Raw genomic sequence first — 20849 nt, 5'->3', positions numbered from 1 at the left:
CAACCTTGCGCATTACCTCAGTAAAATGTGATTTTATTGAATTTGAAAATATACTCACAAACGGAGAAGTAAAACAAGCGTGTAAAGTCCTTAGTCTCAGAGTCAGGCTGACGCGTTTCAGAGCTCTGTGAAGAAGGGACTCCCTTCGAAACGCATCAGCCTGACTCTGAGAATCTTCCCTCGTGGTTAGACTCGCGCTGGTCTCCGACTGTTTAAGTCTCGCTAAGGACTTTACACGCTTGTTTTACTTCTCTGTTTGTGAGTATATTTTCAAATTCAATAAAATCACATTTTACTGAGGTAATGTGCGAGGTTGGTGCACTTTCTTTTTGTTTCGCTTTAGAGTATTGGTCAGGCTTTCCCTGCTTGTTTAGAGCCGCACAACCGGTAATGCTTTGGTGGTGAACAAGCTCCAGGTCCATCTATACACCCTTGTTCTGGGTCATAGAGCGCAGAGGTGTTGTTTTTTGTTTACACTGGCAAATTCTTTGTGGTTATTGGGCACTGCAAGCAGGAGTGTATTTACCACAAGGCAAACAAGGCATTTGCCTAGGGCGGCATTTTTCAGGGGGGGGCAGCACTGCCCCTTGGAAGAAGGGATGGAAGAAGGGACACACGCGGCATGGGGACCTGGTGGGTTCCGAGAGAGGCTGTGGGTTTCCGGAGCTGTGAAGGTGAGTGTCTTTCTCTCTCTCGCCATGGGGGATGGTGGCTGATGTATGGGGCGCAGTGGTAGTGGAAGGCTTGGGTGGAGGGCAGGGGTTTTCTTGGTCAATGTCAGGCTCTTTCTGTGGGGAGGCGCCAAATTTTGTGTTGCCTAGGGCAGCACAAAACCTAAATACGCCACTGACTGCAAGAACTTAGAAGGACTAATAATGGGGGGCTTTATTACTACTAAATGTAAGGCCTACAAAGAACCCCATAAATCCAGAGTCCTAGTAGACATACTACAACCAAACAACCACAAGCAAAAGGCTACTATTAATGGACTACTACGGAATTCATTAAGGATATGAGGATAACCTTTGAATAATACACTCACCGGCCACTTTATTAGTTCCACCTGTTCAATCGCTTGGTAACACAAATTGCTAATCAGCCAATCACATGGCAGCAACTCAATGCTTTTACTCATCTAGACGTGGCGAAGACGACTTACTGAAGTTCAAGCAGAATGGGGAAGAAAGGGGATTCAAGTGACTTTGAATGTGGCATGGTTGTTGGTGCCAGACGGAATGGTGTGAGTATATAAAAAACTGCTGATCTACTAGGATTTTCACGCACAAACAATTCTCCTAAGGTTTTCAGAGAATGGTCTGAAAAAGAGAAAATATCCAGTGAGCAGCAGTTGTGTGGAGGAAAATGCGTTGCTGATGTCAGAGATCAGAGGAGAATGGGCAGACTGGTTCCAGATGATAGAAAGGCAACAGTAAGTCAAATAACCACTCGTTACAACCAAGGTATGCAGAATACCATCTCTGAACATACAACACATGAAACTTTGAAGCAGATGGGCTACAGCAGCAGAAGACCACAGCAGGGGCCGCTCCTGTCAACTAAGAACAGGAAATAGAGGCTACAATTCGCACAGGATCACCAAAATTGGATAATAGAAAATTGGAAAATGGTGCCTGGTCTGATGAATCTGGGTTTCAGATGCGACATTCAGATGGTGGGATCAGAATTTGGTGTAAAAAACATGCTTGGGGTGAATTGTTTCTGTGTAAAAAACATGAAATCATGGATCCATGCTGCTTTGTATCAACGGTTCATAGATGTGCAGCTGACAAATCTGCAGCAACTGCGTGATGCTATCATGTCTATATGGACCAAAATCTCTGAGGAATATTTCCAGCACCTTGTTGAATCCATGCCATGAAAAATGAAGGCGGTTCTGAAGGCAAAAGGGGGTCCAACCCGGTACTAGCAAGGTGGACCTAATAAAATGGCCGGTGAGTGTATATCAAAAATACCTAAAAAATAAAGCAAACCAGACAACGTCCGTAACCCCTTAATGAGCATTTTTAACAGCACAGTATTAAAAGTACTGTATATAGGTATACCTAATCCCCACTAAAGCCAACACCCTCACCCCCACCCCCCCCCATATCTGGAATATTCCCAAAGAAATGCATGAATCTCTCTTGTGGGGAAGTAGAGAACTGCTCTTGCCTGGTGCTGCACCCTTCCCACTGAAGGATAGTGAGTGCAGCGATGCTGAATGATGAGACCACAATGTGTATGCATACGGTTGCGGTGAAGATGAGCATGTAGGTGAAGAGATGAGCAGACCAAGTAGTGTGAGAGGCCAGCAGGATGCCATATTGATCCTGACACCATAACAGGCAGCATACGTGTATTGAGGGAGTTCCTCTGATGAACAGAACAGAATGGAACCCTACAGTGCACCTAGCCTGGGCTCCATGCATGGACTCACTTAACTCTTGATCCTCCATACCTCTTCATGACATGGGGACTAATCCTCTCCAGTTGCTAAGGGAGATGGACTGCTTGCAGAAGGAGTGCCGACAACATCTCCCTCGCTGTGGTTATCCCACCCGACACAGGTACACATGACAGGCCGCTTGGCTAACTCTTGATCCTCCATACCTCTTCATGACGTGGGGACCGATCCACTCCAGTTGCTAAGGGAGATGGACTGCTTGCAGAAGGAGTGCCGACAACATTTCCTTCGCTGAGGTTATCCCACCCGACACAGGTACACATGACAGGCCGCTTGGCTAACTCTTGACTTCCGTGACCCCTGATAACCACTCGCTGTCTTTATACCCCAAAGTGCTGTTGACCCAGAGCTGTAGACTATGTGTGGTGCCAGTTACTTGCATTATACTTCTTTAATAACTTCAGACCAGGCAGAAGGTAAAGTTTGAAAGCTTTACTGGAAATGTTTTAATATTTATAAAGTACACAGAAACATTTTCTTCCTTACGTCCCTAAACCCTACCTCAGGCTTGCGTGCTGCCCTGGCATACCTGCAAAAGCAAAGTCAATGTGTAGCAGTGTCCATTTCTTGCAGAATATAGCAGCTGGCATCTTCAGGAAGGACAACAGGTTCCAACAGTCCCCTACATGGCTGGAGGTTCCTGAAGGCAGGCGACCTTGGACCTTAGGACTCCAATGGTGATCAGGGGCGGACTGACCATTTGGAAACTCGGGCACTGCCCAAGGGCCCAGGGTCAGTAGGGGGCCCCATGAGATGCCCCTGGTACCTTTTTCATAGGCTTTTTTTGAGTTTGGGCAAAGACACAGGGGCCCCATGATCCCCTATTGCCCAGGGGGCCCCATGAGCTATCAGTCTGCCCCTGATGGTGACAGCAGTGGAGGAACTCCCCGGTTTCTGGACCACTGTCCTTTTATATCATCACAGGACCAATGTGTTGGACCCAAAATACCCACCAAGGGAAACACCCAGTAACAAAGTTAACCCCTACCCTCCAGTCATGGGCAGCACTGATCTAGACTAAATTATAACCTGCCTACAAGCAGTCAGTAAATCAGCCTCATTTCACATTTATTGCACCCTCTGTCATGTCTCCTTTGTTTTTTATCTTCCTTCAGACAGTTTTGTGTGCTCCCTTATCGCTCCTCAGCTGGTGGCACCATATTTGTGGGGTATTCTTCCACTGCCACTCCAGGCTGCAGAGAGTTTTGAATGCATGGATCCCCCGCTGTTGGCTACCATGCCTTCATATATATCTTTTACTGTTGTAGAGGTTGGTGAATGTTATCAGAGCACGCAGAGAGGGACCATCCAACCCACACTCCCAGATGTGAAGATCCTGCAGGTGGCCATAGATCTTCAAGAGATGGAACAGACATCCAGACAGGTGAGTAGGAAAGAAAATCCCCTGTTGCTGGGAACATTTTATTTCATGTTTTTAAAAGGTGATGCAGTTGCTTTAGGCTTGTATCTGTCCTAAGAATCAGCTGTAAAGACACTTTGGATATCTGTGACAATTGATATGAGGCAATAAGGATATAAAGAGTGAAAAAATGTCCTGCACATTGACCGGGGCGGGGGCTCACACGGGGAAAGTTCTGCTCAGGAAAAACTCTGGATATATGGTCAAAGCAGAGCCGAGGATTCAATGATTTTAGTATAGTCAGGGTTAGAAAGAGGCATTTTCCCTCCCCTGTGCTCTATAGAAATGTCTGGAAATGTATTCAGGAACCGGCCACCTCTACTGGGATCAAAGCCTCGGCCCCCAACCACTGATTCCAGGCAATTCATCCAAAACTTCAGCTTCCATAACTGCAAACTCGGCAATCAGGGCTTCCAGAGACTCCTGTTACAGGTCTTCGGATATGCCGGGCATGGCAAGTCCTCGTTCATTAACACCTGTAAGATCGTCTGGGAAAATGCAGCCTACAGCAACTACACAAAGGCGTCAGGATCGTATGGGGGAGACACTATGGACCGGCGGACCTACCAGCTCACGGAAAACATCATCCTGGTGGACAATCGTGGATGTTCCTCTATGCGTAGCTATGAAAAAGGAGAAATATTTGCCCAGCTGGGTAAGTGTGAGACCTAGGGTTGTATTTATAAAAACAATTTGCTGAGCTATTCATCCTGAAAAACTGTATGTGCCTTCATTCTACATGAAAAGGGGCAAAATCCAATGTTAGCAGGCTGTTTTCTCTCCAGGTTGTATGTTCTTCTATCATAAATGAATGCATAAATCAGGAAAATACTGCAATATGGCCACTAGATGGTACTGCTGATCATAGGAAATAAATATTAATTCACTTTAATTGAAAGGATCAACTTTAATTGAAAGTTTGGTTTGCAGCCAGCTTTTTGATTACTGCTTGAAGCCCACAGACTTTGCAACAAACCCCCATAAAGTCCATGGAGGACGAGTCTTGTCATTCAAATCTGGCCATTCGTAGGGCTGCTAAGCAAGCTATTGTCAAACAAAAGCTAGGCACTGCTACTAAACACATCTACCAATGATATAAATACATAAAAAAATAAAATAGTTACATAATGTGCTGAGAGTATGGCTTCTGTAAGACCACCCTTTTATGGAAGGGGGGCGGGGTTATTTATTCCTTCACGCTATTGACTTCTGTGAACCATCTGACCAGGGAAAAGGCCATCCACTATACACTACGGGTCAAACTTTACTTTTTAAGGTGAACTCATGTACTTTTTTTCCAAATGTTAGCAAATTGTTAACTTTGAAAATCCTGGAGATTTACCCCAAATCGAACCTGACCCTTGTCCCTAGGTGATGGTAGTGTTCCCCTAATGGTATGTCAGATGTTTATATTTTATATGAAGGTAGATGGACAGACAGCCACCCCTTAAAAGTGTGCTGTGTACATTATCAGCGTATCTAGCTGCTTCCAGGCGTATAGATGCAACGTTCTTGAAATAGTGGATTTTATTTTTTTTCCAGCAAATTTGATGCCTTTAAACATGAAGGTTGATTGGTGTCAAGGGTTTAAGTTGGCTGATAGAATTGTGGAAGCCGAGCACCTGGTGCAGCCATCAGATTTCATTTCCCCCATATTCGTCTACAGGTAAGAAGATAGAAGCTGTACATCTGTACGTTCTTTATACATTTAAAGCAGTCCTAGAGTCAGATATATTGTCTGATGTGAAGAGAACGCCTTTCTTGGTTTAGGGAGAGATTCACCCTCTATGTGTCTTAGTGAGCCAGACAAAAGTGTAGGAAAATCTGCAATTGTACATTTGTCCCTGGAACAGAAATAAGAGGAAATTTTCCAGTGGAGACACTTGTTCCAGGGATCATTGTCTAACCTCACTTAGGAAAGATTTCCTCACACTTCCTGTTGTGCTTCCAGGACACAGGAAGGACACAGAAGCAAAATAAATAAATAAATAAAACAAAAAATAAACTTTAACAGGGGTTTTAACTACTAACAAAAAAGGAAAAAAGAAAGAAAGAAAACACTGACACGGCTTCAAACATAAAAAAAGGAAAGAAATGTTGACAGGGTTTTGACCATTCCACTAAAGATAATATTGACATGGTTTCAACCATTCATAAAAAAAAGGAAAAAAAAAAGAAATATAGAAAAGGGTTGAACCATTAAAAAAAAGGACACAGGTTTCACTCATTAAAAAGGCAGAAATATTGACAGGGGTTCAACAATTTAAAAAAAAAAAAAAAAATTTTTTTAGGAGTTTCAGCCACTGCACAAAAGGTAACATTGACATGGTTTCAACCATTCGTAAAAAAAAAAAAAGAAAGAAAATACTGACAGGACTTCAACCTTTTAAAAAGTTCACAGGTTTTTTATTCAATTAAAAAAAAAGAAAGAAATATTGACAGTGGTTTGAACCATTCCACAAAAAGAATCATTCACAGGGTTTCAACAATAAAAAAAAAAGGTGGGATTCTAATAATTAAAAACATTAAAAATTAAACATTGGCAGGGGTTTCAACCTATCCCAAAAAAAGAGAAAACATTGACACCGTTCAACCATTTTAAAAAGGCGGGCTCTCAATAATTAATAAAAAAATGATGGGGGTTTTAACGATTCAAAAAATGGAAACATTGGCATTGGGTATTGGGATAAAATCATTGGGCCCTTTGTTAGATCCTACACTGGTGCAGTGGGTCCTGGGTTCCTCCTGGTGCAGTGGGTCCTGGGTTCCTCCTGGTGCGGTGGGTCCTGGGTTCCTCCTGGTGCACGACAATGCCCAGCCTCATGTGGGGAGAGTATGCAGGTAGTTCCTGGAGGATGAAGGAAGTGATACCATTGAATTCCCCCCATGCTCGTCTGACCTAAATCCTAAATGCATACAAGCCCGTGGGGGCCATACTACTGAGGACCATTCTGAGTTGCTGCAATGAAATTTCAGCAAAATGGACTCACCTGCTGCATCATTGTTTCACTTTGATTCTCAGGGTGTCTTTGATTTCCATCCTCTGTGGGTCGATCATTTTCATTTCCATCAAACGATGGGGTGTCCTTACATTCCTCACACATCACCCCGTCCATGTCAGTATAGAGATCCAGCATGAGATTCCTCCCCATTGAGATCTGATGGGTTTTCAAAGTCGTCCTTTAATTTTTTTGAGCAGCATATTTGCAGGGGCTTCAAGTACTGAAAAAAGAGAAAACAATATTGGCAGAGATTTCAACTATTCCACAAAAGGAAACATTGACAGGGTTCCATCCATTCATAAAAGAAAAAAAAAACATTGACGGTGTTTCAAACATTCAAAAAAGAAATGTGGAAAATGGGTTCAACCATTTAAAAAAAAATCACAGGGTTTCAAAAAGAAAGAGAGAGAGAGAAAGAGAGAAAGAGAGAACGAGAGAAAAAAAAGAGAGAGAGAAAGAAAGAGAGAAAGAAAGAAAGAAAGAGAGAAAGATGGACAGGAAAGCATTGGAAAGGTTTCAGTCACAGGGTTTCAAAAAGAAAGAGAGAGAGAGAGAGAGAGAGAGAGAGAAAGAAAGAAAGAAAGAAAGAAAGAAAGATGGACAGGAAAGCATTGGAAAGGTTTCAGTAATTAAAAAAATTGAAAAAGCATTGCAAGGGGTTTTAATCATTAAAAAAGGAACATTACTGAGGTTTTTAACCTTTTTAAACATTGAAAGAAAAAGACAAACCTTACCTATTATGAAAATCCAAAGCAATGGATGATAGAAATAATTTTTAATGGTTTTGTCACTTTTTCAGCGTTAGTTATTCTCCAAATCCGGATGAAATGCAGGACCTGAGAGACATTCTCAAGACTTGCAGAGAGATGACAGGTAAGTAAGATTTTGGGGTTACTATAAGCCTGTGGCAATGAATGGGTAGAGGTGGGAGTGTTGCTGATGAACCCACCCATCGGCTGGTGAAGTGGGGATGGTAATGCTTGGAGCAAAGTGGTTGGGATTGTCTGCAGCATATGATAAAATCTAAGTGAAGACAAAATTGCTAAATCAAGGAGATATCTAGTTTGTGATACAACTTGGCACTACCATTCTCATCTCTCTTTTTTCATGCAGGGGTGGAGGCAATCGTCGTGCTCACACACAAGGCAAAAGGAAACGTGGAACGCGTAGAAGCCATGTTTAGGGACCTGGGAGCCATACATGTGTTTTCCTTGGAAAACTACACCCCAAAAAACCAGTCCAGGTCTTTGGAGGTCCACAACTCTGTGACTAAATTTTTATATGAGGTAGTCCAGGACGCCAAATTCCGTGTGGACTATCCGCGAGATCCACAGAAGGAGATGTTGGAGAGAAAAATTTTTGTATTGAATTACATTCACAACAAAGAACTGGAAGTCTTCATTCAGAAATTAGAAAGGCAGAAAGCCTCAGAGAATGCCAGCATGGAACCGGCCATGAGGATTAAAAGGGAAGAGGCAGAAAAACAAACGGAAAGAGACAAAAAAGAACATGAGGATAGGATAAGACAGCTGGAGGCCGAATTTGAAAGGCACAGACTGCGAGATCAGTTTGAACATGATCAGAGAATGGGACAACTTGAACGAAGGGGTAAAAAAAAATGAACTCACCATCATGAGATCTTCCATCAGGTCATTGTGTTGCTGAGACTTGAATTATTCATTCCCTGTTATCAGGAGGATGGAAAAGTAAAACGTAGAAGTTTAGTATTTTCAAGATGTCGGCTGAAATCATAGCATTTCAAAAACATTCACCAATGGTAAAATGTAATAAAATCTATGAACAAGGAAAAATTAGGATAGTTTTTGGTGAATTTTAAGGTTCCGGTGGGCTGTAATGGTTCCTGAGGATTAAAGAAGCTGCTTTCACCTATCCTTGACCTGTTCTTGTGCCACAAATGCCCCTGATTATCTGAGAACGTGGTGTTAGATGTCAAGGAACCTTAACTTTTATAAGAATTGAAAAAAAATGTAATTTTTTTTTTTTTAATATTATTTGTTTAACTGGGTGCTGACTTTTTTTTTTAATAAAAAGTATTTTTCTTCTAGGTGCACATTGAGAGCAGCACATAATATGAAAACTATCAGTTTCATGGCTTTGTTTATAAACAAGGAAAAATGACTTTACAAACAAAGCTACATGATCACTGTACCACTTCTGAGATGGTGATTTTGATTAAGGCAGGCTATAGATGGAGCGAATTCCATTCCTGAAACCACAGTCAATGTTGACAGGGGAATCCCTCCCACTGAGCCATTCTGTTCTGCTGGTGGAGTCTGGGAAAAGCCACCCCAGCCGGGAGAAGACAGTGATCATTGCCAGCACCTATAATAGATGCTTATAATAATTACATGTGAAACCTGACAGGTTTGTTATACCCAAGTTGATTGATCAATCAACGTGGGTACCTTCAGCCTGCCCATACATGGTTTGATTACTGGTTACCAGTTTCTGCTGAACTGGCCAAGTTTTGAACCAACTATGGCTGGCTTCAGTGGACTGTATGGGGACAAAATTGTGGCAAAATATTGTCAAATATAAAATCCGTAATTTAATTTCACCGAATTTGCAGAAATCATTCTGTTTCTTTTCCAACAAGAGCAAAAGCTGCCTCTGGTTATTTGAGCTTTGTCTTTTTAATATCTGTCAGGAAAATGTGTGAAAGAGAAAAGGTAAATGTACATAATTACTGTGTATCAATGTACATTTGTGTTATAATAATAAAGTATAATGAAGTATGGAGCTTAGAGGACTAGAGTTTGAATAGGTATTGATGTGAAAGTGGCCATACAATATATATATATATATCCCCCTCCATCTCCTCACGTATCACAAATCTACTAAGCAACATATCAGCATGGATGTCACACCACTACCTTAAACCTTAAATCTTTCCAAAACTGATCTTGTAATATTTCCCCCCCCCCCCAATTCCCCATTCATGACTTTACCATTAAGATCAACAGCACAACCATTGGTCCTTCCCCTCATACCAGGGTGCTAGGCGTAATCCTAGACTCTGACCTCTCCTTTGGGCCCCACATCCAATCACTGGCTAAATCCTGCCACCTCAACCTCCAAAACATTTCATAAATCCGCCCCTTCCTGACCAATGACACCACAAGACAACTTATCCACGCCTTGGTTATATCCCGCCTCGATTACTGCAACTCCCTCCTCACTGGCCTGCCTTTACACAGGTTATGCCCCCTTCAGTCTATTATGAATGCTGCTGCTAGACTCATACACCTTACCAACCAATCAGCGACTGCTGCTAGACTCATACACCTTACCAACTGATCAGCGACTGCTGCCCCTCTCTGCCAATCCCTTCACTGGCTTCTATTAACCCAATGCATAAAATACTAACCACAGCTTACAAAGCCATCCACAGCACTGCCCTTAGCTACATCACCAACCTCATCCACAGATATTGCCCAAATCGCTCACTCCTCTCCTCCCGAGACATCTTCTTTTCTAGCTCCCTCATCACCTCCTCTCACGCTCACCTCCAGGACTTCTCCAGAGCCTCTCCCATCCTCTGGAACTCCCTACCACAGTATGTCCGGTCAGCCCCCAGCCTGTTTGCCTTTAGGCGATCTTTGAAAATGTATTCAGGGAAGACTACTCCACTTCCACCTAAGAACTGTATTTGAGTCACCTCCATCAGATCATCCCCTGCAGCTATCACCTTTTGTATCACCTCCCCCTTCCTTTAGCTTGTAAGCTCCACGAGCCGGGCCCTCCTATTCCTTCTGTACTGAAATGTATTGTAATTGTACTGTCTCCCTTATATTGTAAAGTGCTGTGCAAACTACTGGCACTATAGAAATCCTGTATATATATATATATTTGAAGGTGGAAGGCGCACCACACCCTTTCAATCAGTGCATGCATCTAGGACCAGCCCACACATATAGTTCGAAAACGAAAGGTAGCTGCACTCTGATGTCTTTATTGAAGAGTTCAATACATACACTCATTGGGGTTGATTTACTAAACTGGAGAATGCAAAATTTGGAGCAGCTGTGCATGGCAGCCAATCAGCTTCTAACTTCAGCTTGCTCAATAAACCTTTGACAATAAAACCTGGAAGGTGATTGGTTTCTGTGCAGAGCTGCACCAGATTTTCACCTTCCAGTTTTAGGAAATCAACCCCCATGTGCCTGGATACAACAGTTTTGGGCTTATGTCAGCCCTTCCTCGGGTATAACACATATCTAACAATGGTTACAAAGTATCTATCTTAAAGCGGTTCTTTAGTCAGGTTTAAAAAAATTAAAAGTCAGGAACTATGAATGGTGTAGCTGCTGACATTCAATAAAAGGACACTTACCTGTCCAGGGATCCAGCATCATCCTCACCTGGGCTGTGTCTTTGCCAGTCTTTGGGTCCCCGGCACCAACATGTTTAGTGTAGGAAGTCAGCTGTGGCTCCTTGTGGCTTCACAACCGGCTTTACTATGATACGGATGCCGGCCGATTACATCAGGTTGAACTGTTGAGTGTAACCTTGCATTCCAGGGTAGTCGGCAAACTTGATCTGAATGTGTTTCGCAGACTGACTTCTTCAAGCAGCAATGAAACTACACATCATGTTGCTTTGGGTAAGGACTTGTTTTCACTTGCTTCAAATGTGGTATTATACACACTTTTTCAAAGCACTCTGAATACTAATCAAAGCTTCTGTCACTAAATAAAATGGTAAGCTTGCAGTCCTGTTCACACATTGTGTTTGCTCTCTTCAAAAATTATATCCAATGTCACTTTCTTGGTGCGTCAAAGCATCTCCAAAGCCTCCAAAGAAGTTTATGACCATGCTCACTTATACAGCACCAGAAACATTTGAAGGGATTTTATTTAGCATTAACTTTACTTTGTTTTGGAGGTATTTCAGGTATGAGATATCCCAGAATGCACTGGGAAACCAACAAGGGAACCAGAATTATGTAATCATGGGTATCTATTCTGGGAGTGTCTGATGCAGACATCACAACTGGTGTGAAACTTGGAACAGGTGAGTAGGTCCAGACCTGAGCGGAGCAACCAGCAGACAGAACATGGGGTGTGCAACATGAGAAAACTATAGCAGAAGGTGGGCAAGGAGCAAAGAGAGAGGACTGAATGGCAGAAGATCATCAGAGCTGGGGGACCGGAGCAGGAGAAAATAGCAGATGGTAAGCAGTGTGGGAGCAATATAGCAGTAGGTAAGGGGGGGGGGCTGGAGGGAAAGGAGCATCGGCAAACCAGAAGATCAGCAGAGCTTGGGGTTCTACTGAATGGGGGATCAGCAGAGCTGGGGTTGCTACTGAATGGGGGATCAGCAGAGCTGGGAGTTACTACTGAGTGGGGGATCAGCAGAGCTGGGAGTTACTACTGAGTGGGGGATCAGCAGAGCTGGGAGTTACTACTGAGTAGCAGGGCAGGATCTAGCCTATCTGATCTTTCATCAACTGTCCTCATTAGAGTGCCCTTTACCCCATCAGGCATGCCCATCACAGTGCTCTCTTACATTAATGACCCCCAAAAGACTGGCCCATAGATCAGTGGATGCACTCTCAGAGACCTGGGGGAGTTCAACTAAAATGGGGGGGGGCACAGTCCACCCCAGCACCACCCTAGATCCGGCCCTGCTGAGTGGGAGATCAGCAGAGCTGGGGGTTCCTACTGAACAGGGGAGCGACAGAGCTGGGGTTAATATTGAGTGGGGGATCAGCAGAGCTGGGGTTACTACTAAGCAGGGAATCAGTAGAGCTGGGGGTTACTACTGAATGGTGGATCAGCAGAGCTGGTGTTACTACTGAGCGGCAGGGCCGGATCTAGCCTATCTGATCTTTCATCAACTGTCCCCATCAGAGTGCCGTCTAACATCTGATCAGTTACCCCATCAGAGTGCCCCTTTACATCAGGTATCTGAATCAAAGTGCCCCTTTACATCAGGTATGCCCATCACAGTGCTCTTACATTAATTGCCCCCACAAGACTGACCCATGGATCAATGGATGCACTCTCAGAAACGGGGGGGGGGGAGCTCAACTAAAATCTGGGGGGTGAGCACGGCCCACCCCAGCACCACTCTAGGTCCAGCCCTGCTGAGCGGGAGGTCAGCAAAGCTGTGGGTTCCTAGTGAGCAGGGGATCAGCAAATCTGGGGGTACTACTGAGTGGGAGATCAGCAGAGCTGGCATTACTAGTGAGCGAAAGGGCTGGATCTAGCCTATCTGACCAGCCATCAACTGTCCCTATCAGAGTGCCCTTTAACATCTGATCAGTTACCCCATCAGAGTGCCCCTTTACATCAAGTATCTGCTTCTGTGAATGGCAGAGGATTGTTTGCTTGTGGAAAATATTTTAATACACTATATTGCCAAAAGTATTGGGACACCCCTTCAAATCTTTGGATTCCTGTGTTCCAATTACAGTTGATCGCTTTCAGGAGCTCATTCAATTCAAGCATGGTCCCGTGATAGGTGGCCACCTGGGCAATAAATCCATCCATGACATTTCCTGGCTACTAAATATTCCACGCTCAACTGTTAGTGGGATTATAAAAAGTGGAAGCAACTGGGAACAACAGCCACTCAGCCACCAAGTGGTAGGCCATGTCACATGACAGAGCGGGGTCAACGCATGCTGAAGCGCACAGTGCGCAGAAGTCAACCACTGTCTGCAGAATCAATAGCTAAAGACCTCCAAACTTGGTGTGGCCTTCAGATGAGCCCAACAACAGTGCGTAGAGAGCTTCATGGAATGGGTTTCCATGGCCGAGCAGCTGCATCAAAGCCTTATATCACCAAGTGCAATGCAAAGCGTCAGATGCCGTGGTGTAAAGCACGCCGCCACTGGGCTCTAGAACAGTTGATATGTGTTCTCTGGAGTGACCAATAACACTTCTCTGTCAGGCAATCCGATGGACATGTCTGGGTTTGTCAGTTGCCAGGAGAACGGTACTTGCCTGACTGCATTGTGCCAAGTGTAAAGTTTGGTGGAGGGGGGGATTATGTTGTGGGGTTGTTTTTCAGGGGTTGGGCTTGGTCCCCTAGTTCCAGTGAAGGGAACTCTTAAGGCGTCAGCATACCAAGACATTGGACAATTTCATGCTCCCAACTTTGTGGGAAGAGTTTGGGGATGGCCCCTTCCTGTTCCAACATGACTGCACACCAGTGCACAATGCAAGGTCCATAAAGACATGGAGGAGCCAGTTTGGGGTGGAGGAACTTGACTGTCCTGCACAGAGTCCTGACCTCAACCCCATAGAACACCTTTGGGATGAATTAGAGCGGAGACTACGAGCCAGGCCTCCTCCCCCGACATCAGTGCCTGACCTGACAAATGTGCTTCTGGAAGAATGGTCCAACCTTCCCATAGACACCCTCCTAAACCTTGTGGACGGCCTTCCCAGAAGAGTTGAAGCTGTTATAGCTGCAAAGGGTGGGGCCAACTCAATATTGAACCCTACGGACTAAGACTGGGATGCCATTAAAGTTCATGTGTGTGGGAAGGTCGGCGGACCAATACTTTTGGCAATATAGTTTAGGTAAAGTGCTGTGTAACTTGATGAAGACATAAGTAACTGTAATAAATAATAAGATCTCTCATGTAAGCAATGCCTGCTTTTACGAAAGCAGAATGGACAAATGTTGCAAGGGGCATGGTTGTCACTCAGTACCTGATGATGACACCTTCCAACTGTGAGCTGCAGTGTCTGGGGGGGGGGGGACTTTTGGGAATATAGTGGATTTTTGTGTGCATGTTCTTGACACAAGGTATCTCCACCAAGAAGATGCTTCCCAAGCTCTTGAATGCGAGGCAAGTGACTACAGCCATAGCTATCCCGAAGAACTAGACAACACCAGTTTTTGGAGTAAACAAGAAGAACTGCTTTATTAGAGAAACACACAAAATTTATACAGAAAACCATCAGATAAGAGCTAATCACATTATCACAGACCACCCCCAACAGTCCTGCTCCCACAGGAATACATTATACATAGGAAGCCATTTGTTACAATGATAGTTCTTTTGTGCATAAATGTCAACTAGTGATCGGCACCTTCTGGATAACTTGTAACACAATAAAACACAGAGTTCTCTGGGCAATGGTTCTCCTGCAGCCTCAAGTCCATGACATCTGGTATTTTAATGTGCCTGGAGTTGGGCTTTCGGCAAATATTGGGATCCAATAGCAGTACAACATTCATCCATAGAGGACAAACTGACAACAGTGATGCAATGGGTGGGTTTACTAAAACTGGAGAATACAAAATGTGATGCAGCTCAGCACAGAAACCAATCAGCTTCCAGGTTTTGTTTTGTTTTTTTTTTGGTCAAAGCTTAATTGAACAAGCTGAAGTTAGAAGCTGATTGGCTACTATGTAGAGCTGCACCAGATTGTGTACGCTCCAGTTTATGTAAATCAGCCCCAATGTCTTCTCTACATCTTTGATTATTATTTCCAGTAAGACAAGTCATAACTCCCATTACACTTTGAACTCTCATCCAATAAACCAGAGATAGGGATATTTGCATATTTACCATTTCTTCAACTTTGAGGGTTTTTTTGCTTCCTGTGCCACTTCCTACTTCACAATATGACTTTGTGTATCAATCTGAACACATTTTTCTCTGATCCCTTCAAGGTGGCACTGATTTCCACCGATTCAGTATAATGCCCAGCTCCACATGTCGGGTGAGCGAGTGCGCAAACTGCCTCGTCATAAAGTACCAGTGAGGCGATGAACACTTCACAAACAATAAAAGAACAACATTATTGCACATAATTTAGCAAAATCCATAACAATTATGCTTAAAGTACACAGTATGTAAGCCCTCACGTTGTAAAACACTGCAAACGGTTTAAAATAGAAAATAAAGGCAAAACATTTGTGTATAGATATAAAAACATTATAAATACCTTTTTTTCCCTTTTTTAGAAGTGATCACATATTCTCTGCTTTCAGCAGCACAGAGAGGTGAGAGAGGAGAGACAGCAGCACACCTAGTGAATGGCTGTGCAAGGGTAGGGGGGTGTTGGGACAAGTCTGGTCATTAGAGGAGAGCATGCTGAGTTCCCAGCATAGCTATGGAACTGACCACACTGTGCTCTCATGCCTAGTGGGGTCTATTATAATAGGAAAGCAGGGGGACTGGCAGGATCACCAGGGATTTCTCACAAAGGAAGAAATACAAAGAGAACAGGAGACTTTTTCATACCAGCACATGGTACAGCAGGCAGGTATCAGGAACAGGAAATGTTGGGTCTACATATTCTTTAAAGCAGAACTTCACTTAAAGTGGACGTTCCACTCATCCCTCCCGTTTCTGGGTAGGGGTACTTTTTTCTCACAGGTACACAAGGCAAGAATTACTAAATCTTGAGGCTGCCCTCAGCCTCCTGGGATATGTCATGTGTCCCAGAAGACTGCAGGACTAGTGTGAAAGTTGAGAATGGTTTAAAGCATGTGCCATGGGGAAATGGGAGGAAACCACGGTCGGCTTCCACATCCCAGATGGTGGCACTAGGGAGCCGAAGCTCGGCGAAGAACCATCTAGGGTGAAGACAGTGCTGGATTCCTGGAATGGCAAGTGTCTTTTTGTTAAAAGTCATTCACTTTATTTTGGAAATAGGGACTGAAGTGCATCTTAAAGCCCTAAAAAATCCAGGAGTTAAAACACAATAGTCCAACAATATAACAGATCTTTACAATACAGGTAATCAACAGGTGCTTAGTTCAATGATTGCAAGGTCCAGATCCCAGTCCAAAAATCTTCAGGTGTTACATAGTTGGGGATCATGTATTCCTTCACTCATTAGTGTAAATCTTCGGAAAAAAATGGCTTTCGTTTTTAACTTGAAAACCCCACTTTTTCAGCTCTGACCTGAATACATGTCATATAAATCATATTGAGGCACCACCAACTTTGAAACACTTCTCAGGATTTATGTTTTTCTTCATGAAGTGTTTATAATAACATCCATTGAGAACATCTGCTATGATTTGTTTGGCACCTTCTTTTACTCTTACATATCCTCACTTTTTAAACCTTTTGTGTAAAGATCTTGAACAGTGTGAAGTAAACATGAAAAGACAAAATAAATGAGTCATGATCAGGGGAGGACTGACAACTCATGGGGCCCTCGGGCAATAGGGGATCATGGGGCCCCTGTGTCCTTGCCCAAACTTAAAAAAGCCTATGAATAACCACTCAACCAGAAGCTTCTCTCTATGTGCCTCAGTCTTCTCACTCACACCTTCATGACCTCTCCTATGTAGGGGTGAGCTTATGTTCTGACCAAACCTTGGCTGTTAGGACAATCAGATGAATGTCTGAACATTTACCTTCAGGAGCGCCAGTCACAATATAAAGAAATAGAGATCAGTAGCAACAACAACTGTAGTTGCTGACTTTTAAAAAAGAGACATTAACCTGTTCTTCCATCCCATGTGTCCTCGCCCAGCCGGTTTCATTGGCCATCCTCTCTCCCCAGTTCTGACATCTTTAACTTTGACACCCGACTGTGACAGTTTGCGGCTTCCCAGCCAGGTTCCCACTGCACATGTGCGAGTAGCGCTCCACTTTCTGAATTTTCCCATAATCTTCTGGGACCTGTCACGTGTCCCAGAAGACTTTGGAGAGCGACAGGGGAGGACAACCTCCATTTCCAGTCACCTAGATGATCGCAGTGGAAGTGGGAGCGGGTACCTTTCAAAATTGGGTACCCACCCATGCCCACTCCCCAAAGGTGCCAATCCCTAACGGGCAGTGGGGGATGAAGCCTTAAAGCAGAACTTCCCCTTTTGGGTGGAGCTCCATTTTAATGTATGGCTACCACTATTATACATGACAGCTTCCCACTGTCAATGGCTGTGGTTGAAGGCACCCTGGAGTCCTTAACAACCAGTGATGTCACTAACCCCATTCCCTTACATGGCTGGGAATCTCATGCTTTGCCATGTTGCGATCATGTGAGCTGGCATGGTACTGTTACAGATTTTAAAAGTTAGTTTAAAAAAAATGTAGGGTCCCCTCAAAAAAATCCACACCAAACCTTTATCTTAGCATGTAGCCTAATGTTGGGTTGTCCCCAGAAAAGAGAGGAAATATTCCAATGGGACATTAGTTGTGGTGACCCTGGGGACAACATGGGATTCTCTGATGATGGAGGGATTTCCTTTCACTTCCTTTTTGATGATAGGACAGAGAGTAAAGGAAAAACTCCCTAATGGGAATTAGATGGCATTGTCCCCTATCTGCTTTCAACTTTGTACAACTTGTACACTGACTGTGGTGCATTACAGATGCCATGAGTAAGTGCTGGGTGCTGGGACTGGCTGCCTGGACAATTTCCAGCTGGGCAAGGCAGGAGATTGGCTGAAGACCCCAGATTCAGAAGAAAGACTAAGAGAAGATGGCAATGAGGAAGCAACAAGAGGAAGATTCGACTTCTCCGGCTTCTTATCTCTTGAGGCCCAACAGCAGCACAATTCTACTTTAAAAAGATGTCATAAAAAACAGGCAACTAAACGTTGAAAATAAGATGTGTGAAGAGAGCTCACCGTGGTGTTGGAGGGGATGTGGTGAAATAGGCACAACGTATCACATATGGTGGGGATGCCCAAAAATTCAGAAATTCTGGAAGACAATAACCCATTTGATAAGAAAGATAACAGAAATAGACATTGGCCTAGACCCAGAAGTGTGTATTTTGCATAACATGGACATATCAGTCAATAAATATAAAAAATCAGGGATATGGTACTATATAAATGCTGCAAAAGCTCTGATACCCAGGTTCTGGAGGCAAATAGAGGTGCCGAAGGAAGAAGATTGGATTGAAAGAGTTGAGCAGATTAAAAAGATGGAAAGGTTGTGTCATATCCAGGAAGATAGGATGGAGATTTATAATAGGAAATGGGAGAACTGGGAAAAAGCTAAGTTATATATGAAATATAGGAAAGAATAAAGAAAATAATAGAAAAACTGCACTTGCCGATATAAAATGACGCAGAGAAAAGGAAAAGTAGGAAGATGGGATTAGGGTGGGGGTGGAGGAGGGGGGGAAATTTGGAATAAAGTAAATAAAGTAGAAAAGTTGGATACTATAATGTATATTTTTATATATGTTTATATATCATGATGATGAAATGTATTTAAAATGAAAATTAATAAATATTTAAATTATAAAAAAAAAAACCAGGCAACTAACTTTTTCTGAAGGCGATCAACAGAAGTAGCCTTCATACCTCTTACTCCCTCCTCACTGGCCTGCCTCGCTGCTGGCTATCCCCTCTTCAGTCCATCCTGAACACGGCTGCCAGACTCATTCACCTTTCCAACCGCTCCATCTCCGCCACCCCCCTCTGCCAATCCCTCCACTGGCTTCCGATTGCGCAACGGATCAAATTCAAAATCCTAACACTGACGTACAAAGCTGTCCACCATACTGCCCCGAACTACATCTCTGACCTAATATCCAAGTACCGCCCAACACGCACACTCCGCTCCTCACAAGACCTCCTTCTCTCTAGTTCCCTGGTCTCCTCCTCCCATGCCCGCCTCCAGGACTTCTCCAGGGTGTCACCCATCCTCTGGAACTCCCTGCCCCAACCCATCAGATTATCACCTACTCTCCTCTCCTTTAGGCGCACCCTGAAAACCCATCTCTTCAGGGAAGCCTACCCCACCCCCTGCTAACTTGCCTCCCTCCTCCACTCTTCCTACCACTCCATCCCCCACAGCTATCTCCTCCTGTGCCACCACCCCCTCCCTCCTAGATTGTAAGCTTGAAAGAGCAGGACCCTCGATCCCCTCATGTTTTGCATTGTATTGGTATTGTTCTGTCACATGTTCTGTCCCCCTTTGTAATGTACAGCGCTGAGCGAACTATTGGCGCTTTATAAATACTGTATAATAATAATAATAATAATTATATACAAGCTTTCTTTTCCTAAACATATTAATTATTGTCTCTTCCGTCTAATAGAAAGTAGACTTTCTTGAATCTTCAATCGTTGACAAAAGTGGAAAAGTGAAAAACTTTATATGGGCAGCAGAATATTTTCGATGCCAGTATGTATGAATAACATCACTATAAAAGATGATAACAAGGAACTTACCCTTAGAGTTTAAAGTTTTATCAGTTGTATCTCCAACAACAGGTAATAAGGAAATGAGATGTGGGTATTGCTCTGCAAGCCTGTTTGTTGTAAACTATTTTGCTTTCATTGGAAAATGTTCCTTTATTGTACAGTAAACTCTGTAGGACCTGGACTGTATACCAGCAGCTCGTAGTACAAGGAACTCACTTGTAGAGAGAGCAAATCATCAGATATGGAAATAGACGAGCTCAGACATTGCATTAATAATTTTAGCTTGGACAAATATAAAAAGGGCAATCAGGGTTTCAACAAAATCCTCATCCAGCTCTTCGGCTTTTTAGGTCATGGAAAGTCTGCTTTCATCAACACTTGTATATACGCCATGGAAGATGGAGACTATCAGAACTGGGCCAAGGCTAAAGAAGAATATGGAGGCAGTACAGTAGAACGAATCCCATATAAGCTCACAAGAAACATCACACTGGTAGATAATCGAGGACTGGCAAAAATGGAAGGCTACGAGAATGGAGAGATCTTTGCTCAGCTTGGTAAGTGCCAGAATGATGCAAAGTACTGTATATTGCAACTGTGATGATTGGGTGACATAATGGAGGAGCATTGAACACAAGAGGGTTGATTTTGAAAAGGCAAATTGGCTGTTCGCTTACAAGGGAAAGTGCTCTAGAGAGTAGAGAATTTGCCGTTAGCGAGTCATCTCCTATCGGTCATTGGATTCATCACTAGGGATGACATACTACCAGAACCAGCAAGGAGAGCCCTGGTACGTTAATAATCCCTATCCTTCCTTCCTCTGCCCACTTTATCACTATCAGTCCTTCTCCTGAGA

At 43.6% G+C, this 20849-nt stretch overlaps 2 protein-coding genes and 1 long non-coding RNA gene across 4 annotated transcripts in view; 2 read left to right on the top strand and 1 right to left on the bottom strand.

Moving 5' to 3' along the window:
- The first annotated feature begins 4085 nt into the window (after nt 1–4085).
- On the top strand, nt 4086–9644 carry LOC149437862 (uncharacterized). The gene is made up of 4 exons (XM_089660513.1): nt 4086–4539; nt 5427–5550; nt 7686–7759; nt 8000–9644. The coding sequence occupies exons 1-4, from the start codon at nt 4170–4172 to the stop codon at nt 8506–8508; spliced, it is 1077 nt and encodes a 358-aa protein (XP_089516639.1). The 5' UTR covers nt 4086–4169; the 3' UTR covers nt 8509–9644.
- On the bottom strand, nt 6260–18538 carry LOC149437861 (uncharacterized). 2 transcript variants are annotated; one of them, XR_016307994.1, is made up of 4 exons: nt 18461–18538; nt 8515–8570; nt 6875–7106; nt 6260–6732 (listed from the first exon to the last, which is right to left on the bottom strand). It is a non-coding gene; the product is annotated as an uncharacterized LOC149437861 (long non-coding RNA). The 2 variants fall into 2 exon arrangements; XR_016307993.1 differs by lacking the exon at nt 8515–8570.
- A 1636-nt stretch (nt 18539–20174) lies between these two features.
- LOC149437860 (uncharacterized) overlaps nt 20175–20849 on the top strand; it is a 10781-nt gene continuing 10106 nt past the window's right edge. Inside the window, exon 1 of the mRNA XM_089660514.1 lies at nt 20175–20550. Coding sequence (XP_089516640.1) covers nt 20235–20550 — 316 coding nt within the window. The 5' untranslated portion in view covers nt 20175–20234. The remainder of the gene's footprint in view (nt 20551–20849) is intronic.

The sequence above is a fragment of the Staurois parvus genome, unplaced genomic scaffold, assembly GCF_062004578.1.
Source record: "Staurois parvus isolate SC_StPar_1 unplaced genomic scaffold, SC_StPar_1.0 ptg001252l, whole genome shotgun sequence".
Taxonomy (NCBI): Eukaryota; Metazoa; Chordata; class Amphibia; order Anura; family Ranidae; genus Staurois; species Staurois parvus.
Note: the sequence above shows the minus strand (reverse complement) of the source record. Positions and strands in the feature narration are given on the sequence as shown.

Bases quoted from the DNA above. Each gene is read 5' to 3' on its own strand.
- LOC149437862 (XM_089660513.1), top strand. From the start codon at position 4,170: ATGTCTGGAAATGTATTCAGGAACCGGCCACCTCTACTGGGATCAAAG. The intron at 4,540-5,426 runs GTAAGTGTGAGA...TTTTTTTTCCAG, and splicing joins AGAAATATTTGCCCAGCTGG to CAAATTTGATGCCTTTAAAC. The intron at 7,760-7,999 runs GTAAGTAAGATT...TTTTTCATGCAG, and splicing joins GACTTGCAGAGAGATGACAG to GGGTGGAGGCAATCGTCGTG.